The sequence below is a fragment of the Mobula birostris genome, chromosome 22 (genome assembly GCF_030028105.1).
Source record: "Mobula birostris isolate sMobBir1 chromosome 22, sMobBir1.hap1, whole genome shotgun sequence".
Classification (NCBI taxonomy): Eukaryota; Metazoa; Chordata; class Chondrichthyes; order Myliobatiformes; family Myliobatidae; genus Mobula; species Mobula birostris.
This window is the reverse complement of record NC_092391.1, coordinates 49,470,821-49,492,488: the sequence shown is the minus strand read 5'-3', so window position 1 is coordinate 49,492,488 and position 21,668 is coordinate 49,470,821. Positions and strand designations below refer to the sequence as shown.

Sequence of the window (21,668 nt, the reverse complement as noted above, 5' to 3'; positions counted from 1 at the left end):
AATGCATATCTCAGGGTTATTCCAGAGCGAGGAGTATAACTGGTTAAAATGTGACATTCTACAAGCTTTATGAATTGTACTCCACACGCTCCTTGAGTGAAATAGTATAGGATTTAGATTAGTCTTGTTTTCCACATGTTGTGAGAGGATGTTAAGGGGAGAACATGGTGCTGCCAGGCTCCATTCTATAATTACCCAATCTAAATCAACATCGGCCCTGTCCCAATGTTTAGCTAATTTGGTCATTTCAAAGGATAATTTATATGCCCTGATGTCTGGTAGACTGAGCCCACCCATGTCCCTGGACATACACATCTTACTCATTTAAATTCTGGGCTTCTTCTTATCCCATAGAAAATCACTGGTAATTTTGTTGTATTGCTTGTAGATCAAATCTGATATTTTAAAGGAAGCATCATAGAAAGATAGTTAAACTGAGGTGCTATGACCATTTTAACTACATTGACTTTACCCCAGAGTGACAGTCTCAGTGCCCCCCACTTATCCAGATTATTTCTTATCCTATTCAATAATGGATCATAATTTAAAGTAATTATTTCATCCAAATTCTGACTAGATACTTCATTCTAACTGGCACCCATCTGAAATTAAACTGCGATACTGAATTTGATTAACACAATTTTGACATTGGCATAGCCTCAGATTTATTGCAGTTGATTTTATAACTAGACACTTCAGAATATAATTGAATTGCTTTCATTAGTGGGGGTAAGGAATTAGGAGGGTCACTAATCAGTAGTAAAATATCGTCAGCATATAACATCAACTTATGCTCCTTTCCGCCTCCCTTCACCCCTCTAATATTTGGATCTGCTCTAATCATGATTGCCAATGGTTCCAAAAAAATCATAAATAACAGTGGGGAGAGGGGGCAGCCTTGGCGTGTGCACTGTGAAATGTTGAAAAATGGGGATATGATACCATTTGTAATAAGTGCAGCCTTAGGGTTTTTATACAAAATTCTAATCCATGATTTAAAGATGAAGCCAAACCCAAAGAATGACAAGGCTGTGGTTAAAAATCTCCACTCAACACTGTCAAAGGCCTTTTTGACGTCCAGGGAGATGGCAGTAACTGGGATACTACTTGGGGAGTTCAGCCATATTAAGTGCAGTAACCTCCTTAAATTGTCAGTTGGGGATCTGCCTTTAATGAAGCCAACCTGGTCAGTATTAATTATAGATGGCAATACTTTCTCTAATCACAAAGACAATATTTTAGTCAGTATCTTACAGCCCACATTAAGTAAGCTTATAGGCCTATAATTGGAAGGATCTATTGCATCCCTGTCTTTTTTGGGATCAACGATATTAATGCTTCATTAAATGTATTGGGTAAAGATTCCAAATCAAATGCTTCTGAATAGATTTTTGTTAGAATAGGAGCCAATATGTCCAGAAATTTCGTATAATATTCAACTGGGAAGCCGTCCATACCTGGAGATTTCCCCATTTTCATAGCCGCAATAGCCCGTCTGACCTCATCCTCAGTAACTGGGGCATCCAAGGACTCAGCTTGTTGTGGGGATAATGCAGGCAATTTTATATTAGCAGAAAACGGACTCAGCTCCTCCTGGTCATGGTTAAACGGTGATGCAGAACTGTCGAAAGACTTTGTTTATTTCTTTAGATGACGACACTAATGTATCACCTTTCTTAATTACAGGTATAACACTATTCATATTCTGCTGCTTTAAATATCATGCCAGCAGCTCACCAGCTTTGTCACCACCTTTGTAGAAACTTGTTTTTAATCTAAATAATGCATATTCTGCTTCTTTGTTATATATGTTATTTAGCTGGAATTTCAAATTGTGCAGATCTTTATATTAGTCATCAGTATATTGTCTTGATAAGACTTTTTCCAATGTGGTTATTTCTGCCTCCAGATTTTTTATTTGCTCCATACTTTCTTTCTTCCTTTTAGATGTTTGTGCTATTAATTTTCCTCTTATATACGCCTTGGATGCCTCCCATACCGAGGACAGCTGTACTGTGGTTCCTATGTTCAATTCAAAACACAAAGTCAGATCCTCAGCCAGATTATCACTGAAATCCTTATCTTTTAACATAGTATTCATTCGCCATCTACCCCTCCCTTCCCTTTCAGTATTTAAATTAATTTAAATTTCAACCAGTGCATGGTCTGATAATGCTATCGGGCCAATTTTACGGTCTATCACCGGTTCCACAATGGAGTTGGATATTAGAAAAAAATCTATTCTAGAATAGGATTTATGTCGATGAGAGAAAAATGTATATTCTTTTCCAGATGGATTCACCAATTGCCATTTATCCACCAGACCAATATCCTCAATAAGTTGATGTAAGGCAGCCCTGTCCCTGGATACCGGTGATGTCTGAAATTTGCTTTTATCAATAACAGGGTCCATTACGTGGTTAAAGTCTCCTGCTAAAATTATTTTTCCTTCCTTGGTACTGAAAATTTCACTCACCTTGTAAGAAACTCTGGGTCTTCCTTATTAGGTGCATATATGTTACAAGGTACTACCTTCACCCCATTAATAAGTGCATCTATACAAATTATCCTGCCTTCCTTGCCTTTAAATTCTCCAAGCAATACAAAATTAAGTTTTTTGTTAAGTAAAATCATTGTCCCATTTTGTTTGCTATTAAGTGATGAATAGAATACCTGGCCCACCCAATCTCTTCTAAATTTCAGTGCTTCAACATCTTTAAAATGTGTTTCCTGGACAAATGCAACGTCAATTTGTTTACCTTTAAAGTATAATAAAATCTTTTTCCTCTTGGTTGGGTTTCCACACCCATTAATGCTCCATGATATGAAATTAACTATTTTCATGTCCTAAACTTCATGTACACATGTGCAAAAATATACATTTTCCTGGATGACTGAGTCTGGAATGCAATAACCACATAACAATTACTGCACGGAAACAGGCCATCTCGGCCCTTCTAGTCCGTGCTGAACTTTTACTCTCACCTAGTCCCACCGACCTGCACTCAGCCCATAACCCTCCATTCCTTTCCTGTCCATATATCTATCCAATTTAACTTTAAACAACATCGAACCTGCCTCAACCACTTCTGCTGGAAGCTCGTTCCACACAGCTACCACTCTCTGAGTAATGAAGTTCCCCCTCACGTTACCCCTAAACTTTTGTCCTTAAACAAGACGACATGAGTTGAGAGTTAGAATCTTCCCCACCCTCAATGGAAAAAGCCTATCCACGTCAACTCTATCAATCCCCTTCATAATTTTAAACACCTCTATCAAGTCCCCCCTCAACCTTCTACACTCCAAAGAATAAAGACCTAACTTGTTCAACCTTTCTCTGTAACTTAGATGAAACCCAGGCAACATTTTAGTAAACCTCCTCTGTACTCTCCCAATTTTATTGACATCTTTCCTATAATTCAGTGACCGGAACTGTACACAATAACTCCAAAAAAAAATCCAGAAAAAAACCTGCTGTACTCTATCCCCATGCTCAATTATTACCAACAAACACTGCAAATTCTGTGCTTTCAATAAACAATTAAGCAACATAACCCAAAAACAAGCCATAATATATTCCTAACAAATAAAAACAAACAGGCAGGATAAACTCCACAAAGAAACAGAAAAGAAAAAGACACATGATATGGTCCGCAAAGTACCGTGCCAGCTAGTAAACCTAGCACTAATCAGACCGCTTTATCCAGCTCCCCACCCAAGCTGTTATACCTAAAAAGTTATCTCCACTTATTACTGTGATCACGTCTTGTCTCTCAGTCAATGCCAGCGCCGCACTTTCCCTGAATGAATTTCTCTGCTTCTGCAGCAGTAGTAAAGAACTTGTTCTTTCCTTTCCACGTGAAGCGCAGAACTGCTGGACAAGCGAGTGTATACCTCACGTTGACTCTTCGCAGCATTTTCCGAGCCGTAGTAAATGCCCTCCGTTTTTCAGCCAATTCTCTGGACATATCTGGAAAGAAGGAAACTTTACATCCCTCCCACTCAACTCCTCTCTTTGCTTTGGCTGCTTGCAGCACTTCCTCTCTGGCCAGAGAGCGCAATAATCATATTAAGACCAGCCGGGGTCCTCGCTTGCCGTAGGAGCCGGGGCCCGATGTGCCCTCTCAATCTCAAACTCTGCATTCAGTTCGATGCCAAATCCCTCGGACATGATTCTCCGCACACACTTAATCAGGCTGCCCGTTTCCGCACCCTCCTTTAGACCGATCAGCCTGACGTTGTTGCGTTTGCTCCTGTTCTCAAGCTCCTCGACACGGTTCCACAGCAGGTCCAAGTGTTTCTTATTCTGCTCGCTGGCACCCTCCAGTTGCACAGTGGTGTCCTCCACACTAGAGAGGCGGCTTCTGTCAGCCTTTCTTGAATGGCATTGACGGAGTTCTTCAACTCTGTTGTCGTTTCCTTAATCGTAGATACATCAGCAGCCGCCACGAGTAGTGTGGAACTCATACGACTAACCTCAGCCAGTAAATTCTCCATGTTGGAGCCTTGGTCTGTCTGTGTCCTTAGCGTGCCTTGAACTTCGGATTGTGGGCTCTGTCTTGTAGCCACGTGGCTCGCTGTAACACTCTTCGAGGGCCTTGGCATCGTACAGATTTATCCCACAAAGTTGTTATTTTTTTTAGTGAAAAAAAGTTTTTAACTGCGGGACAGCTGTATCCGGATAAGGTGGGATAAATATGCTCTAACTCATAGAATTTCATGGTGGGTTGTTGAAGTTCCACTAACGTGCAGCCATCTTGCCTGGCACCCATGTGACTCCTGCCTAATTCCATTCTTAATCTCCTTCCTAGCAACCTTGTAATTTTCTAGAGCTCTAACAGTACCCAGTTTCTTCAACCTTTCGTAAGCTCTTCTTTTCTTCTTAACTAGATTTTCTACATACTTTCTACACCATGGTTGTTTAACTCTACCATCCTTTTCCTATCTCAATGGAACATTCCCTGAACATTTGCCACATTTCTGCCGTGCATTTCCCTGAGAACATCTGCTCCCAAGTTCCTGCTTAATAGCACTATATTTCCCCCTACCCCAATTGAATGTTTTCCCAAATTATCTGCTCCTATCCCTCTCCAGCGCTATTGTGAATTGTGGTCACTACCTCCAAAATGCTCTCCCACTGAGAGATCTGACACCTGACCAGGTTCATTTCCCAATACCAGATCAAGTACAGCTTCTCCTCTAGTTGGCTTATCTACATATTGTGTCAGGAAACCTTCCTGAACACATCTAACAAACTCCACCCCATCCAAACCCCTTGCATTAAGAAGATGCCAATCAATATCAGGAAAGTTAAAATCTCCCCTCTCAACAATCCTATTATTATTGCACCATTCCAGAATCTGCCTCCTTATTTGCTCCTCGATGTCCCTGTTACTATTGGGGAGGGTGGTCTAGAAAAAACACCCAGTAGAGTTATTGCCCCCTTCATGTTTCTGAGTTCCACCCACACTGACTCCGAATCCGGTTTATTATCACCGGCACGTGATGTAAAATTTGTTAACTTAGCAGCAGCAGTTCAATGCAATACATAATATAGAAGAAAAAAAAAACAAAGAAAAATAATAATAAGTAAATCAATTACAGTATACATAGATTAAAAATCGTGCAAAAGACAGAAATAATATATATTTGAAAAGTGAGGTAGTGTCCAAGGGTTCAATGTCCATTTAGGAATTGGATGGAAGAAGCTGTTCCTGAATCACTGAGTGTGTGCCTTCAGGCTTCTGTACCTCCTTCCTGATGGTAACAATGAGAAAAGGGCATGTCCTGGGTGCTGGAAGTCCTTAATAATGGACGATTGCTGCTACTCGAGTCCCGAGCATCCCTCCATGACTTTCTCCTTTTCTGCAGCCATGACATTATTCTTAATTAGCAATGCCACACCCCCACCTCTTCTGCCTTCCTCTCTGTTCTTTTTGAAACATCTAAAGCCTTGCACACTCAGCAGCCTTTCCTGCTCCTGAGACATTCAAGTATCTGTAATGGCCACTACGTCATAGTTCCATGTACTGATCCCCGCTCTAAGCTCATCCACCTTGTTTATGATACTCCTTGCATTAAAATAGACACATCTCAAACCATCAGGCTGAGTGCATCTTTGCTCTAACATCTGCTTATCCTTCCTCACAGACTCCCTACAAGCTGTCTCTGCTTGTGCTCTAACCTCCCCATCCTCTGCCTCTTCACTTTGGTTCCCACCCCCCTGCAAATCTAGTTTAAACCCTCCCCAATAGCATTAGTAAACCTCCCTGCCAGGATACTGGTCCCCCTCGGATTCAAGTGCAACCCGTCGTTTTTGTATAGGTCACATCTCCCCCAGAAGAGGTCCCAATGATCCAAAAATCTGAATCCCTGCCCCCTGCTCCAATCCTTAAGCCACACAGTCATCCTCCCCCTCACTCTATTCCTATACTCACTGTCACATAGCACAGGCAGCAGTCCTGAGATTGCTACCTTTGAGGTCCTGCTACTCAGCTTCCTTCCTATCTTCCTGCTTTCAGGACCTCCACCTTTTTTCTACCTATGTCGTTGGTACCAATATGTACCACGACCTCTGGCTGCTCATCCTTCCATTTCAGGATATGCACTCAGAAACATCACGAACCCTGCCACCTGGGAGGCAAACTACCATCCTTGTTTCTTTTTCACGTCCACAGAATCACCTATCTGTCCCCCTAACTATGGAGTCCCCTGTTACCACTGCTCTCCTCTTCCATTCCTTAACCTTCTGAGCCACAGGGCCAGACTTTGTGCCATGTGCCAGAGGCGCGGCCACTGTTGCTTCCCCCAGGAAGGTCATTTCCCCCGCCCCTCCAACAGCACTCAAAATAGAGTACTTACTGTTAAGGCAGACAGCCACAGCGGTGCTCTCCACTACCTGACGCCCTCCCTTCTCTCTCTTCACGGCCACCCACTTATCTGTCTCTTGTGGCCCCAGGGTGACTGCTTGCTTGTAGTTCCCATCTATCACCTCCTCTCTCTCCCTGACAAGCCGAAGGTCATCGAGCTGCAGCTCCAGTTCCCTAACTCAGTCTCTAAGGAGCTGCAGCTCGATGAACCTAGTGCAGATGTGGCCATCAGGGAGGCTGGAAGTCTCCTGGACATCCCATATCTGACACCCAGAACAGAAAACTGGCCCTGTAGTCATACCCACTATTCCAATGCGCTGAGCCCTGTGAAACGCTCCCTTTTTCCCCCCCCGACTCTTCTCCCTAACCTGTCTCTCTTCAATCTGCCACATTTGCCCCTTGGTAGGCATATGACGGGTTGACAAATTCTTTGACTTGCTGGCTGAGAGTGTGAGCCACTCACCTTGAGAGCTGCCGGCCACGCTCAGGAAGAGTTGGCTTCCTAACCCTGTTTCATTCTCCACACACGCTGGTTGACCTGCTGAGCATTCTCAGCAAGCTATACAGTATCTTCAATCCAACGTCCCAGAGGAACTCAGTGGCTCAAGCAACATTGGTGGAGTGGAGAAAGAAACCAGCATATTTTTGACCTGAAACATTAACAATTCCTTTTCTCCTCACATGTGCTGCTCAACCAGTCCTCCTGATTCTAGATTCTAACATCTGCAGTCTCTTATGTCTCCAGTTCACTCTGAATCAAACTGCTGACTGATTTTCTACTTTTTTTTGGCGTGAGTGTGCGTGTGCGATGTTGGCGGGACGATGTCCTTTTTATGCCTTTACAAGGCGCAGAGCGAGAGAGAGAGAGAGACTGTGTGGCGCGCCACTCCTCACACAGACATTTCACAGTATTTTTCCCATTATTTTATGAGGTCAAGTTGCGATCTCGACACTCAACGCGGCACGGATGGAAAACGTACTCGGGAGCGGACGACTGGGTTCGAACCCGGGAACCTCCGTTCCAGAGTCCGGTGCTGATGTCACTGCGCCACCAGCCAGCCTCTGATTTTCTACCTCAAGGAGCAGTCTTCAGGAATGGGTCCCAAAAGTGCCAAGAAAGGTTTTATTCTCAGAGGGAACCACTTGTCCCTAGTTTATTGATCACAATAACACCCATGTGATTTGCATAGGATGTTTTGCTGTTTCAAGGATGCTTTGTAAATACAATATTTTGTTTTCTCCTCTTACTGATTGAACACAGCTAAATGAACGTGGATTTGCATTGAGTGGCCACTTTATTGAATTCACTTGCACAGCTGCTTGTTAATGCAAATATCTAATCAGCAACTCCATGCATAAAAGCACACAGACATGGTTAGAAGGTTCAGTTGTTCAGACCAACGATCAGAATCGGGAACAAACGTCATCTAGGTGACCGTGACTGTGGAATGATTGTTGGTAGTTTGAGTGTCAAACTGCTGATCTCCTGGCATTTTCACGTAAAGCAGTCTCAAGAGTTTGCAGAGAATAGTGTGAAATGCAAAATAAAAAAGCATCCAGTGAGCAGCAGTGTGTGAAAATGCCTTCTTAATGACAGAGGTCAGAGGAGAATGGCCAGACTGGTTTAAGCTGAATGGAAGGTGACAGTAACTCAAATAAGGACACATCACAACAGTGGTGTGCAGAACAGCATCTCTGAAAGTGTCACAGTGGGGTGCTGGAAACAGACCCAAATGCAAGACACAGACACTGAAGTACAAGGAACAGGACTTGACTAGAGTAGAGACGTGACAGGATTCAGGTAGGGAGCAGGGACAAGAACCCAGAGTTGGGCTAGGGAAAGCAGGACCAGGACTAGGAACCATGGACTAGGAGACAAGGCTTGGACTCAGAGTCCGAGACCGGACAAGGACCCAGAACCTTGGTCTTGCCTCGGACTCCGGAACCAGGCAAGGACATGACATGGCTTCAGGACGGGGCGTGGCTGGGGTCTAGAGGCCTGAGCTTGGAGGCAAGACAAGGCTCGGACTCTGAGCCTCAGACTGGACAAGGACCCAGAACCTAGGTCTTGCCTCGGGCTCGGACCCCAGAACCAGGTAAGGACATGACGTAGCTTGAGGCTTGGGGTCTTGTGTCTTGAGCTTGGCTTGGGATCCTTGAGGCTTGGGGTCTTTGTCTTGAAATGCAGAGGCTGATAACTCAGACTGGAACTGAGAGACAGACTGGGAACTGAACATCAACATAGAGCCGGGACTTATCCTTCAGCAAGCCAGGACTCATCTTTAACACGACACTAACATGAGACAAGAGAGAACATAGATATAGAGCTAGGACTTATCCTACAATAAGCTGGGACTCAACTTCATGTCCACACTAAGGTGGGACAGGCCCACCTGTTGAGTAACAGCAGGACAGCCAGACTTACACAACAGAGGCAAAGACAAGACATGTCCCCCCACAGGGCAACAGCAAAACAGCCTGACTTACCCCACAGGAGGCAAGGACAAGAGACAAACACCAAAGAACAACAGACAGTTCCATCTCTGCTCCAGGGTAGCTCCAAGTCTCAGTTCAGCCAGCAACCTCAGCTGGCTACAGAAACAGCCAGATCCCTACCCAGCTCAGAGTGGCTAGCAGCCACTCAGCTGGCCCGGGAAACAGCCAAATCCATACCACAAAGACCACTCCAACAAGTGGCAACAAGGCTCCATGAAGCAGTGGTCCTCCAACCAGGCCTAGAGATCACAAATGGTTTCACTAGCCTTCCATCAGCAGGTTGCTCCAAGGGGGACTGACAAGACAAACCAGCAGCCCACACTCAATCTCAAGGCTACTTATTTTGCAAGCCCAAAGATGGGAATCAGGTGCCTTTGATTTAGTCAAACAAGGGTCAGCTGGAAGACCCGGAGTCCTGAGTCCATGGACCGGATCGTGAACCGGAATGGGGACTTCACGGACCGGATCACGACAGAAAGCAGACCATGTCGACCCTTGAAGTGGGTGGGCTACAGTACCAGAAGCTACGCAGGGGTCCATTCCATTCCTGTACCTAGTAAAGTGGCCACTGAGACATGCAGAAAGATTACGAACCTGACTGGCTCACCGGGCAATAAGAGGTTTGGTCAGTCAAATGTTGCACGATTATGATGCGATTGCATTTTGTTTGTTAGTAATGCAGCACTAATGCGTCGTACACTGGTGGTGGTGTAATGGCATCAGCACTGGACTTGGGGGCAGATGGTCCTGAGTTCAATTCTGGCCAGGTCCCAGCCTGGACAGCAGTGTCTGTGTGGAAGGAAGGCCTGGCAATCTACTTCCGTATGCTGCCGTGAAAACCCTGTGGAAATCTACACTGTCCATAGGGTTGCCGTGACTTGATGGCACTCAACACCAACAATGTGTTGTTGGGGTGGCAAGGGGGGGTGTGACAAAGCCACTCTATTTCCATTTCTAACAAGACCCCTGTTCTACTACAGCAGCACTCGCTGGCACCAACCAACCCCCTGCACAGGCAGAGAATCATAGAGCACTGCATATTTTGCTGCATTCAAATGCCAGATGTAGTTGGATTCTCCTTCACACTGATTTTCTTACACCAGGATAGATAGTTGAAGTTTTGAAGCCATTTTTGGGCTGTCCTTTCCTTCGCTGTTCTGCTCTATGCTCATTGGTGAAGCTACCAGCAGGGGGCGCTGTCTGTATTCTTTGTCCAACATTAATTCATCACAGGTTAGGTACAGCAGAACTGAAGCATGTTCATAACATACCTGGAGTTAATTATTGCCAGCTACACTAAGTGTCAAAATGCTGCACATAAACATGATACTTTACAGTTGTTGGAAATCAGAAATGGAAACAGAAAATGGCAGAATATTACCCAGGTCAGGCTGGATCTATGAAGACAAAAATAGAATTAGCATTTTAGTTCACAGATCTTTCAACAGATTTGGGGATAGTTAAAGAGATCTTGATGGAAAGAAAAGGGGAAGGGAAGAAGAGAACAAGTGGGAAGTTCTGCGAAATGTTGGATGGCAGGAGATACCCAAGAACAAGACGTAAAAATGCAACATGAAGTAAATAGTATTGGAGGTTACTAAATCTTTCTGGGAACTTGCAGAGAATGATTATATGAAACTACCAGGGGGTGCAGAATGAATGCTGGAAATCTGAAACTATAAGTACTGGAATGAAGGTGAGCAATTCAGCGAACTAGAAGCAGTGCTCATTTTTCAGAGTGCAGGTCATTTCTGAATTCAGTATTGAGTCCCAGACGCTGTGGGCATTGTTGGATGTGTTGTGGCTTGACTTGATGTTGAGCTTTATTGGAACATAATATAGGGAGATAGGTAAGGCATCCATCCCCACTCCAGGAGTAATCTCTAGATTACTCCCAGTACCACATGCTAGTCAGGGCAGGAATAGGAAGATAATATGGTTGAATGGGTGGCTGAGGGTGTGGTGCAGAGAGCAAACTTTCATATTTCTGAATCATTGGAAGCTCTTCTGGGGAAGTTATGACCTGTACAAAAGGGTTGGGTTACATCTGAACCCAAGGGGGTCCAATACCTTTGCGGGAAGGTTTGTGAGAGTGATTTGGGAGTGTTTAAAGTAATCTGATATGGGACTGGGAACCGGAGTGGTAGGGCTGAAAATGGGGCAGTTGGTGTACAACTAGATGCAGTGTGTAGCAGGGCTGTGAGGAAGGACAGGCAGATGATGGGGCAGAAATATGGTCAGTGGGATGAGTTAAAGTGTAACAGGGGGCCAAGATCAAAAAGGGTGATGAATACAGTACTGAAGGTGCTATGTTTGAATGCACGATGTATACGGAATAAGCTAGATGATCTTGTAGCGCTGTTAGAGATTGGCAGGTATGATGTGAGCATTACTGAGTCATGGCTGAAAAAAGAACATAGTTAGGAAATTAACATCCAAGGACACACCTTGCATCAAAAGAGCAGGCAGGTACACAGAGATCTGGGATAGAAATGAAATCAAATCCTTAGAAAGAGGTGACATAAAATCCGAAGATATAGAATCCTCATGGGTAAAGTTAAGAAACTGTTTAGGAGGGTTTAAGCTAATTTGGCAGGGGAATGGGAACTGGACTGATAGGGCTGAGGATGGGACAGTTGGTGTACAAGTGTGTGGTGAGACTGTGAGGAAGAACAGGCAGATGATAGGGCAAAATTGCAGTCCGTGGGATGAGCTGAAGTGTAACAGTGCCAAAATCAAAACAAAGGTGGCAAATGCAGGACTGAAGGTAGCAAAATTTAGTGAGGAGTTAGAGGGTTGTAAAGCTTTTCAAAACCAACAGAAGACAACTAAAATGTCATAAGGAGAGAAAATAATATAAAAAGGATATCAAGATTTTTCAGATATATAAAGAGTAAAGAAGAGACGAGAGTGGATATCAGACTGCTGGAAATTGATACTGGAGAGGTAGTAGTGGGGGACAATCAAATGGCAGACAAATTTAATAAAAATCTTGTGCCAGTCTTCACTGTGGAAGAAACTAGCATTATGCCAGAAATTAGAGAATGTCGGGGGCAGAAGTGAGCATAGTTGCTACTACTAAAGAGAAGGCTCCTTGGAAGCTGAAGGTAGGTAGGTCACTTGGATCAGATGGACGAAACCCCAGGCTTCTGAAAGAGCTAGCTGGAGAGATTGGTGGAGACATTAGTAATGATCTTTCAATACTCATTAGATTTTGGAAACGCCTTGGATGATTGAAAACTGCAAATGTCACTCCACTCTATAAGAAGGGAGGGAGGCAGAAGAAAGGAAATTATAGGCCAGTTAGCCTGACTTCAGTGGTTGGGGCGATGTTGGACTCCATTATTAAGGCTGAGGTTTTGGGGTACTTGGAGGTGCATTATGGTCCAATATCAGGTCCAATTTAACGTGACTTCCTTTCATGTTTATATGTCAATGATTTGGATGATGGAATTGATGACTTTGTGGCCAAGTCTGCAGATGATACGAAGATAGGTGGAGAGGCAGGTAGTGTTGAGGAAACAGGGAGTGTGACATAGATTAGGAGAATGGGCAAAAAGTGTCAGATGGAATATAGTGCAGCGAAGTGTATGATCATACACTTGGTTGAAAGAATAAGAGTGTAGACTATTTTCTAAACAGGGAGAAAATTCAGAAAATAGAGGTGCAAAGGGTCTTAGGAGTGCTTGTGCAGGATTCCCTAAGAGTTAACTTGCAGGTTGAGTTGGTGGTAAGGAAGGCAAATATGATGTTAGCATTCATTTTGAGAGGATTAGACCATAAAAACAAGGTTCAATGCTGATTCTTTATGAGACATCAGTCAGACCACACTGGGAGTATTGTGAGGAATCTTGGGCCCTTTATCTAAGCAAAGATGTGTTGGCATTGGGGATGATCCAGACGAGGTTCACGGAAATGATTCTGGGAATGAAAGGGTTAGCATACGGGGAGCATTTGATGGCTCTGGGCGTATTCTGTGGAGTTTAGAAGAATGAGGGAGAGATCTCACTGAAACCTATCAAATATTGAAATGCCTATGTAGAGTGTATTTGAAGAAGATGTTTCCTTTTCTAGGGGGAGTCTGGGACCAGAGAGCACAGCCTCAGAATAGAGGGACGTCCATTTAGAAGAGATACGAGGAGAAATTCCTTTAGCCAGAGTGTGGTAAAATTGTAGAATTCTTTGCCACAGACGGCTGTGGCATATTCAAAGTGGAGGTTGTTAGATTCATTAATAGTCAGGGTGCCAAAGTTTACAGAGAGTAGGTCTTCTGGTCTTATGGTCTAACAGTTTTAACGTCTAAGGTGAGAGCACAGGTGCGAGTGGAAAAGGGATGGAGAATTGAAGAGACAGGTGACTGAATCAAGGTTTTCTTCAAAGTGATTGCACATTCTGCATTTGACTCCCTGGTACTGGAAGGCCATAATGTAAGTAGAAAATGTCAAACACTAAACTGTAAATTGCAGCAATTAGATGAGCTGATGACCTAGATGATGTGATGGCTTCTGAGTGGAAGGGTGAGAACCTGCAGAGGAAAATCTGTTGGATGTGAAGATTACAGAAGTAAAGAGTAAAAAAAAAGGACATTTTTGACTTTGGGGAACTCTGAGTGTTTGTACTTTTGAAAATGGATTAATCTTGAGTTTCTCCTGGGAGAGCTAGTATATATTTCTGGGGAAGCTGAGAATTTATGTTCAAAGCTCTTTTCAAGCCACATTCATTTCTTACAACAAACGCCTCCCTAAAGTTCTCCTTTTGTCTCAGGAGCTGAAAGGCCATTTACAGTGGGTGTATTAGTACTCCTCTCATCACCTGGTGGGTGGTTTATTGCCACAATTTGCAACATGTGTATTGGAAGAATGAAAATATCTATGCAAAAAACTCTGAAATCAAAGTTCCTAAAAAAAATCTCATTTAAAATTACCAGCAATCAGCCGTTCTTTTATTTTGGAAAAGAATGATTATGGATATTTTAGAATATTCTGGTCATCTATAAAGTAAAAAGTAAGTAAGGTCTACTTACTAAGGTCAACAAGGGTAGTTAGTGCCTGTCATTGTACAGAGATGAGATTACCTGCTCTCCGCTTTGTACTTTGGACTCAGTGAGACATGACGTGTAACGTTGCGACTGGTGCTGAACAATGCAGCTGGTAACCTGACACCAGTTTAACAAGGTGTGAACAACTGCCCCTACCTCCCATACACAGTCTTAATGCACCACAGGTGGCATCCTGCAGCCATCCCTGACAGAAGCTGTCCGGTGAGAAGCTGAATGGTGGTGACTGAGGGGAATTGGTCATATTTTTATACCTGAAGTCGTGTTTGTCTTTTGTCAGGGAAACGTAAAAGGAACTGAATGGGTATAAAGGTTACAGTGTACTAAAGACTGAATGAATCAGCCATAGTCTGCTTGTAGCTTGGTACCATAAACTTACCCATTTCCCACTTCACACAATTGAATTTAATCAGAATTTTATAATGAAAATGTATTTGAAAGCGCCTGTATATTCTCTCACTTACCTGCATGAGCATCTCCTCCCATCTCGGAGATAGAACAGTATAGCACAGAAACAGGCCCTTTGGCCCACGATGTTGTGCCAAACTAGTTAAACCAATGACACCTAACCCCTCCTGCCTACATGATGACCACAGACCTCCATTCTCTGCATATTCATAGCACCCACCACTCTCTGTAAAAATCTTACCAACACATCTTTGAACTTACCCCCACCCCCTCACTTTAAATGTATGAGATATCTTAACCCTTGGGGAAAAAAGATACTAGCTGACTATCTATGCCTCTCAAGACTTCATTAATTTCAATCGGGTCTCCCCGCCCCCCAGCTTGAGAGAAAACAACTAAGTTTCTCCTTATAGCACATCCAGACAGCACCCTGGTAAACCTCTTCTGTACCCTCTCCAAGGTCTTTGCATACTTCCTATAATGGAGCAACAAGACTTGAAAACAATACTCCAGATGCAGCCTAAGTTGCGTTTTATAAGCTGCAACGTTAATATGTTAATATGCACATGTATGTGTGTGATCGTCCCTCCCTTCACCCCGTTACTGGGTCACATTATTACTGAAAGGCACCAATTGCTACAGGGCAAAAGCTATCTAATGGTAACCTCTGTATACACACTGTGAGCGTTTTTATGAGTGTGGATAAACTGTAATGTGAAGTTGTTTAACAAATGCTTCTGTCGTTGCCATTCAGCTGTTCGCTTCTTTGGTCTGAATACCTGGAACAAGCTGAGATGGGGCAATGAAACTGAGGGAGCATGGTCCCGCAAGGCACTCACACGGACCAGCAGGTCCGAGGTTAACCTGGAAATGGCTTGCACTCAGGATGAAAAGGACGGACACGCCTCTCCTGAGCCCACAACTTATTACAATGCCATTTACGAGCTTCATGAGGGAGAGGAGAACAACAGTCCAAATCCACCATTTTACTGGGAAGATGATTGCAATGCGAGGACAAACGAGCCAGTTAATGAAGAATTCCCCGACATCGATCAGGCCCCAAGGGGCAAAAAGCAGATTGTGCAACAGAAGAGTATAATCATCACGCATGAAATCTACAAACACGACCTATGGTGGAGCAGTTCCCAACAATCTGTCCACGAGAATGAGTCCCCAGCACAGACACCACACAATAAAATACGCAACAGCCAGAGACTCAAGTCAAAGGATCCAGGACTGGGGTAAGCAAAAAAACACCACAAGAAGCTTAAATAGCCATGGGTTTTATGACTGAATCTAATTTGCTTTTGTCTGCTGTGGTCAGTTTCCCAGTGGCATGAGTGAAGGCCGAGAGCCTGAGGCTGGTGTTCCTGAACAAGCACCAGTGCTGAGCTTTCATAATAGAATTCTTTGTGCCCTGGATTCGTAGTCACAGAATCATTGCTACTTGTGTTATCAGTCATCTTTATGTTTAAAAATCCAGATGAAGATTCAATGCCCTTAAAACCTGTGTGAGACTTTGGTTGTGGAAGGAAGGGGAATGCTTCACCCTGATCGTCAGGAGGTGGTACCGCTCGGAAGCAGGTCTCTGCAGTCCACCTCATCCATGCTGGCCTTGATTCCTGTCTGTCCTAATCCCATTCTCTTACAACTGACAGACACATCCTTTTCCCTCCTATCTAAATACCCGTTTAAATGCCCTTTAATTGTATCGGCCATCTTCACTTCTGTTGGCTGCTCATTCCAGATGTTCCCGAACTGCTTCTGCGTAAAAATCTTGTCCCTTGGAGCTCCTGTAAATTCCTCCCTTCTCACCTTGAACCTGTGCCCTCTGGTTCTAGACTCCTATCTAATCCCTTTCTTGATTTTATAAATCTCTGTAAGGTCAGCCCTCCTACATTCCAGTGAGAATTAACCCATCTTATTCAATTCCTCTTTGTAGCTGCAACCCTCCATTCCAGGCAACATTATGCTGAGTCTGTTTTGACATTCTCTAGTCACTGTGTGGGGCAGGTCATGTCTTATTCACTTGACAGATTTTCAAGGAAGGGATGACGATGATTGAGCATGGTAGAACCATGGATGTTGTCTACAAAGAGGTTTGACATGGTACTTCGTAGTAGGCTCATACAGAAGATTAAGGTGCATTGGATCCATGGTTTGTTAAATACTGTGTTACGTGATGTGGGTGATCATGGTCTTTGCATGGTGACTTGGCTATTTGGATCCAGAACTGGCATGCCCATAGGAGACAGGGTAGTAGTTGGTGGGACCTTTTTCTGGTGGGAGGTCTGTGTCTAGTGGCGCCTGGGGGTTTCCATACTGCTTTCTGTAATGTGGATGCATGGCTCAGCAAGCTTGGAGAGGAGACTAAGATTGGTAGTGTTGTGGGTAATGTAGAAGATTGCCGGAAGTTACAGCAGGATCTACATCAGCTTCAAGTATGGGCGGACAAATGGCAGATAGAGTTTAATCTGGCCAAGTGTGGCAATGTTGAACTTTGGAGATCAAATGTAAAAGGATAGTATTCTGTAAATGGCAGAACCCATAACAGTGTTGATGTACAGAGGGTTCTTGGGGTCCAAGTCCATACCTTCCTGAAAGTGGCTGCACAGGTCGGTACAATGATAAAGAAGGCACAAGGCACGCTTACCTTTATCATCTGATGCACTGCGTCCAAGAATCAGAAAGTTATACTGCAGCTTTATGAAACACTGTTTAGACCACATCTGGAGTATTTCATTCCATACTGGTTGTCCATTAAGGGAAGGACGTGGAGACCTTAGAAAGAGTGCAGAAAATGTTTGCAAGTATCCTGTCTGGATTAGAGAGCAAGTGCTATTAAGGGGAGATTAGACAAACTAGAGTTGTTTTCTTTGGAGCAGTGGAGGCTATTGGGAGACCTGATAGAAGTTTAAAACTTATGAGAGACGTAGACAGGATAGACGATTGGCATCTTTTCCCCATGGTCAGAATGTCGAATACTAGGTGAGGGAGGGGATAAGTTCAGAGAAGATCTTGTACTCAGAGTGGTGGGTGCCGGGAATGTGCTGGAGTGGAGACAGTTCACCCAGAAGTGTTTATGTATGAAGGATTAGAGAGAATGGAGGAATCTGGGTGTTGTGTAGGCAGCAGGTTAGTTAGGCATTTAATTACTAGTGTAATCAGTCTGGTAAGCATCATGGGCTGAAGGTCCTGTTCCTAATCAGTGCTTCAGTTTTGCTGACAGTGAGTGAGAGGTTGTTGTTGTGGCAGATTTTCAATCTCCTCCTCTATGCCGACTGTCACCACCTTTGATTCAGCCAACAACCACGGTGTCTTCAGCAAACTTAAATATGGCTTTGGGGCTGTATTTTTAAACCTTTCTCTTCTAGTTCTGGAGAAGGGCCTTGAACCTAAAATGTTAAATTTGTTTCTCTTTCTATAGTTACTGCTTGACCTGCTAAGTATTCCCAATGTTTTCCTTACTTTTTTGTTTTAGATCTGTAGTTTTTATTTTGAAGTATGGCAGTGTTGGTATGTCTTATTCCACTTCAGCAATTTAAGTCAATAGTCTTGAAATGTGGAAACAAATTACAAATACCGATGCTGCTATACCACTGGGAATAGAGGACAAATTGAACCTCCACTTCTGGTTCATTGACTTAGTTCTTCCGAGTCAGTGGTTACTCAAGCGCTCTTTAACAATTTTGCCCTGCAGATGGCGCCAGACTTCAACCCACTTCAGAGCAGGGAACAGGCACACAGGTGCCAAATGTCTGTGGGCACTTTCCCGCATTGATCTAAATTGGGATAGTGTGCTTGATAATTCTTCGTCTGAAATCTGTTTAATAAAGATGGAAATCCTCAAATAAGAAGGATATTTTAAAGAAATTGTAAAGTATATTGCAATTCTAAAGTATAATTTTAACTGAACTAAAAAAGAATTAAAAAATTAAAATGTTGTGGTTGATTGAGGATTTCAATTAAGTTAAAATTCTATATCTTTTGATTCATTAAATTCCCAGCCCTTACACTGTTTAATGCAACAAAGTATTCCCGTTGGTATTTTTACTTGACTGGAGGATCTAACAAGAGAAAATTAAATAAATTGTAAAAATTGTGTAAGGAGATTTCTTTTAAAATTTTTCTATTTTAGATTTAATTCAGAACAATTTATCTTCCATAGAAAATATATGTCACAGCCTTTCATAGACACTTGGGTTGTAAAAGGGCAACAGTAATACCATGTTATTCCTGTTATAATTGGGTCAAAGTTGTTGATATAGTCTGTCAATAGTTTAAGAAAACCAAGTACAACAAGATGGGCCAAAATAACAAAGCCCAGACAGAGGGCAACTGCTGACAGTTCTACACTGAAAGAGATAACTCATGGAACTCAGTTTAATAACTCATTAAAAGTCTAGACAAATAAACTTTAAATTGTTCTGTAAGATGGGGGAGGTGGGGCTGTGTGGATAAATCAGTCTACCAGTGACTATATCGAGAGGGACCACACATCCAGGGCAAGATAGCAGGAACAAATCTTGGTCCTGAAACAACTTTAAACACAAAGGCATGGGTCAGGCGTAACATTGAACTCATTCATATATCTGTCACTTCCAAGTCAAGTTTATTGTCGTGTGCACAGGCACTGTAAGGTACTGGTACAACAGCATCACAGGCACGTGGGCACAGACAACACACTGAATATAAATTATAGATTGATAGTGAAGCGAGAGAGAAGAATTTACAAAAACAAGACCTTTGTGCAAAGAAAGGCAATCAGAGGCAATTCATGGCAGTGCAAGAGGTGGTCTATAGTGTTCCCTTGTTGAGGTAAGGTTATGGTTGTGCAGGTCAGTTCAATAACCTGATTATTGTCGGAAAGTTTTTGTTCCTGAATCTGGCGGTGATCGACTTTGGGCATCTGTACCCTGCCTGATGGAAGGAGCCAGAAGAGGACATAATTTGGATAAGGGAACTCCTTGAATTTAAATGCTTCCCGGTTGTGGCAAAGCTCAAGGTAAAATTATTATCAAGGTACTTAAGTGTCACCATATACAACCCCGAGATTCATTGTCTTGCAAGCATTCACAGTGGATCCAAAAAGCACCACAGAATCAATGAAAAACCGTGTGCAAGACAGACAAGGGAACGGAGACGGGAATCGAGAGAAGGAGTGACACAGGTTGGCGAGTGTGCTTTGTGGGAGTTTCGGCATTCGAACAGCAGCCAATCAGAGTTTGGAATTCATTAGCAAGTGCATATTAAAATGAGACAGGGGCAGGTGGAGCAGCCTTTGTTGGACTGGGCAGTGTTAGAGTAGGGATTTTTGAGGCTGTCGTTCTTCAAACCTTCAGTGAGGAGAGGCTTGAATGAGAGAAGACGAAAAGCTGTAGGTACTGTAACTGTAGTACCTTTTCTCAGTCTATTTATCGTTTCCTTCTTTATACCATTATTGCACAGTTAGAGCAGTAGGGATGCCAGGCAGAATAGTTGAATGCGCCTCTTATGGGATGCGGGAAGGCAGGGAGACTTCCAGTGTCTCTGACGACTTCGCTCGTAAGAAGTGCATCCAGCTGCAGCTTCTAACACTCCACTTTAAGGAGTTGGAGCTGGAACTGGATGATCTTCAGATTGCTTGGGAGGCTGAGGGGGTGATAGGACATATGGAGAGGTAGTTACACCCAAGGTGCAGGGCACAGGAGACTGTGTGACAGTCAGGAAGGGGAAAGGGTTAAACAGCCAGTGCAGAGCACCCCTGTGGCCATCCCCCTAACAGAGGAAAGTCACAACATTTAGCTCCCTGGCACTGAGTCTGACCCTGTGACTCAGAAGGGTGTGGGGAAAGAAAAGGCAAGCTGTGGTGATGGGGTATCGGGAAGGAGGTTCTGTGGACAAGAACGAGATTCCCAGATGATACGTTCCCAGATGTCCCAGGGTCTGGGACATCATGGATCGAGCCCTCAGCATTCTTAAGTGGGAGGGTGAGCAGCCAGAAATCGTGGTCCATGTAGGTACCAATGACATGGGTAGGAAGAGTGACGAGGTTCTGCAAAGTGAGTTCAGGGAGTTAGGTGCTAAGTTAAAAGGTAGGAATTTCAGGGTTGTGATTTTGGGATTGCTACCTGTGCCACATGCTAGTGAGGCTAGAAATAGGAAGATTATACAGTTTAAAACATGGCTAAGGAGTTGGTGTAGAAGGGAGGATATAGATTATTGGATCATTTGGCTCTTTTCCAGGAAAGGTGGGACCTGCACAGAAGAGACAGTTTGCACCTGAACTGGAGAAGGAATAATATCCTAGCGGGAAGATCAGTATGCTGCACGGCGGGTGGGGAGGGGTAGGGGAGTGGATTTAAACTAGAGTTGCAGGGGGATGGGAGCCAGAGTGCCAGAACAGATAGTGAAGAGGTTGTGGAGACAGATGTCGTTAAGATCTCAGACAAAATTGGGAAACTGAAGGTCGAGCATTTTGCGACAGGTGTCCTGACCTGCAGATATTTCAATGCAAGAAGTATCGCAGGAAAGGCGGATGAGCTCAGGGCTTGGATCAACACCTGGAATTATGATATTGTAGCCACTAGTGAGCCTTGGTTGCAGGAGGGGCAGGACTAGCAAATAAATATTCCGGGGTTCTGTGGGCTTAGACGTGATAGAACGGTAGGGATTAAAGTAGGGAGGGGAAGTGCTCAGGGAAGTGCTCAGTCAGGACAGATTGGAATCTCATCTAGTGAGGCTTTATGGGTGGAACTGAGGAATAAGAAAGGTATGACTATATTAATGGGGATATTTTATAGACCACCCAACAGTACGTGGGATTAAGAGGAACAACTTTGTAGAGAGATCACGGACTG

At 43.7% G+C, this 21,668-nt stretch overlaps 1 protein-coding gene across 2 annotated transcripts in view; it reads left to right on the top strand.

Annotated features, from left to right (window-relative positions):
• cacna1ba (calcium channel, voltage-dependent, N type, alpha 1B subunit, a) overlaps positions 1 to 21,668 on the top strand; it is a 927,013-nt gene that overhangs the window by 11,915 nt on the left and 893,430 nt on the right. For both annotated transcript variants that reach the window (XM_072240685.1, XM_072240684.1), the window contains exon 2: positions 15,584 to 16,070. In XM_072240685.1, the coding sequence (XP_072096786.1) occupies positions 15,584 to 16,070 (487 nt within the window). The remainder of the gene's footprint in view (positions 1 to 15,583; positions 16,071 to 21,668) is intronic.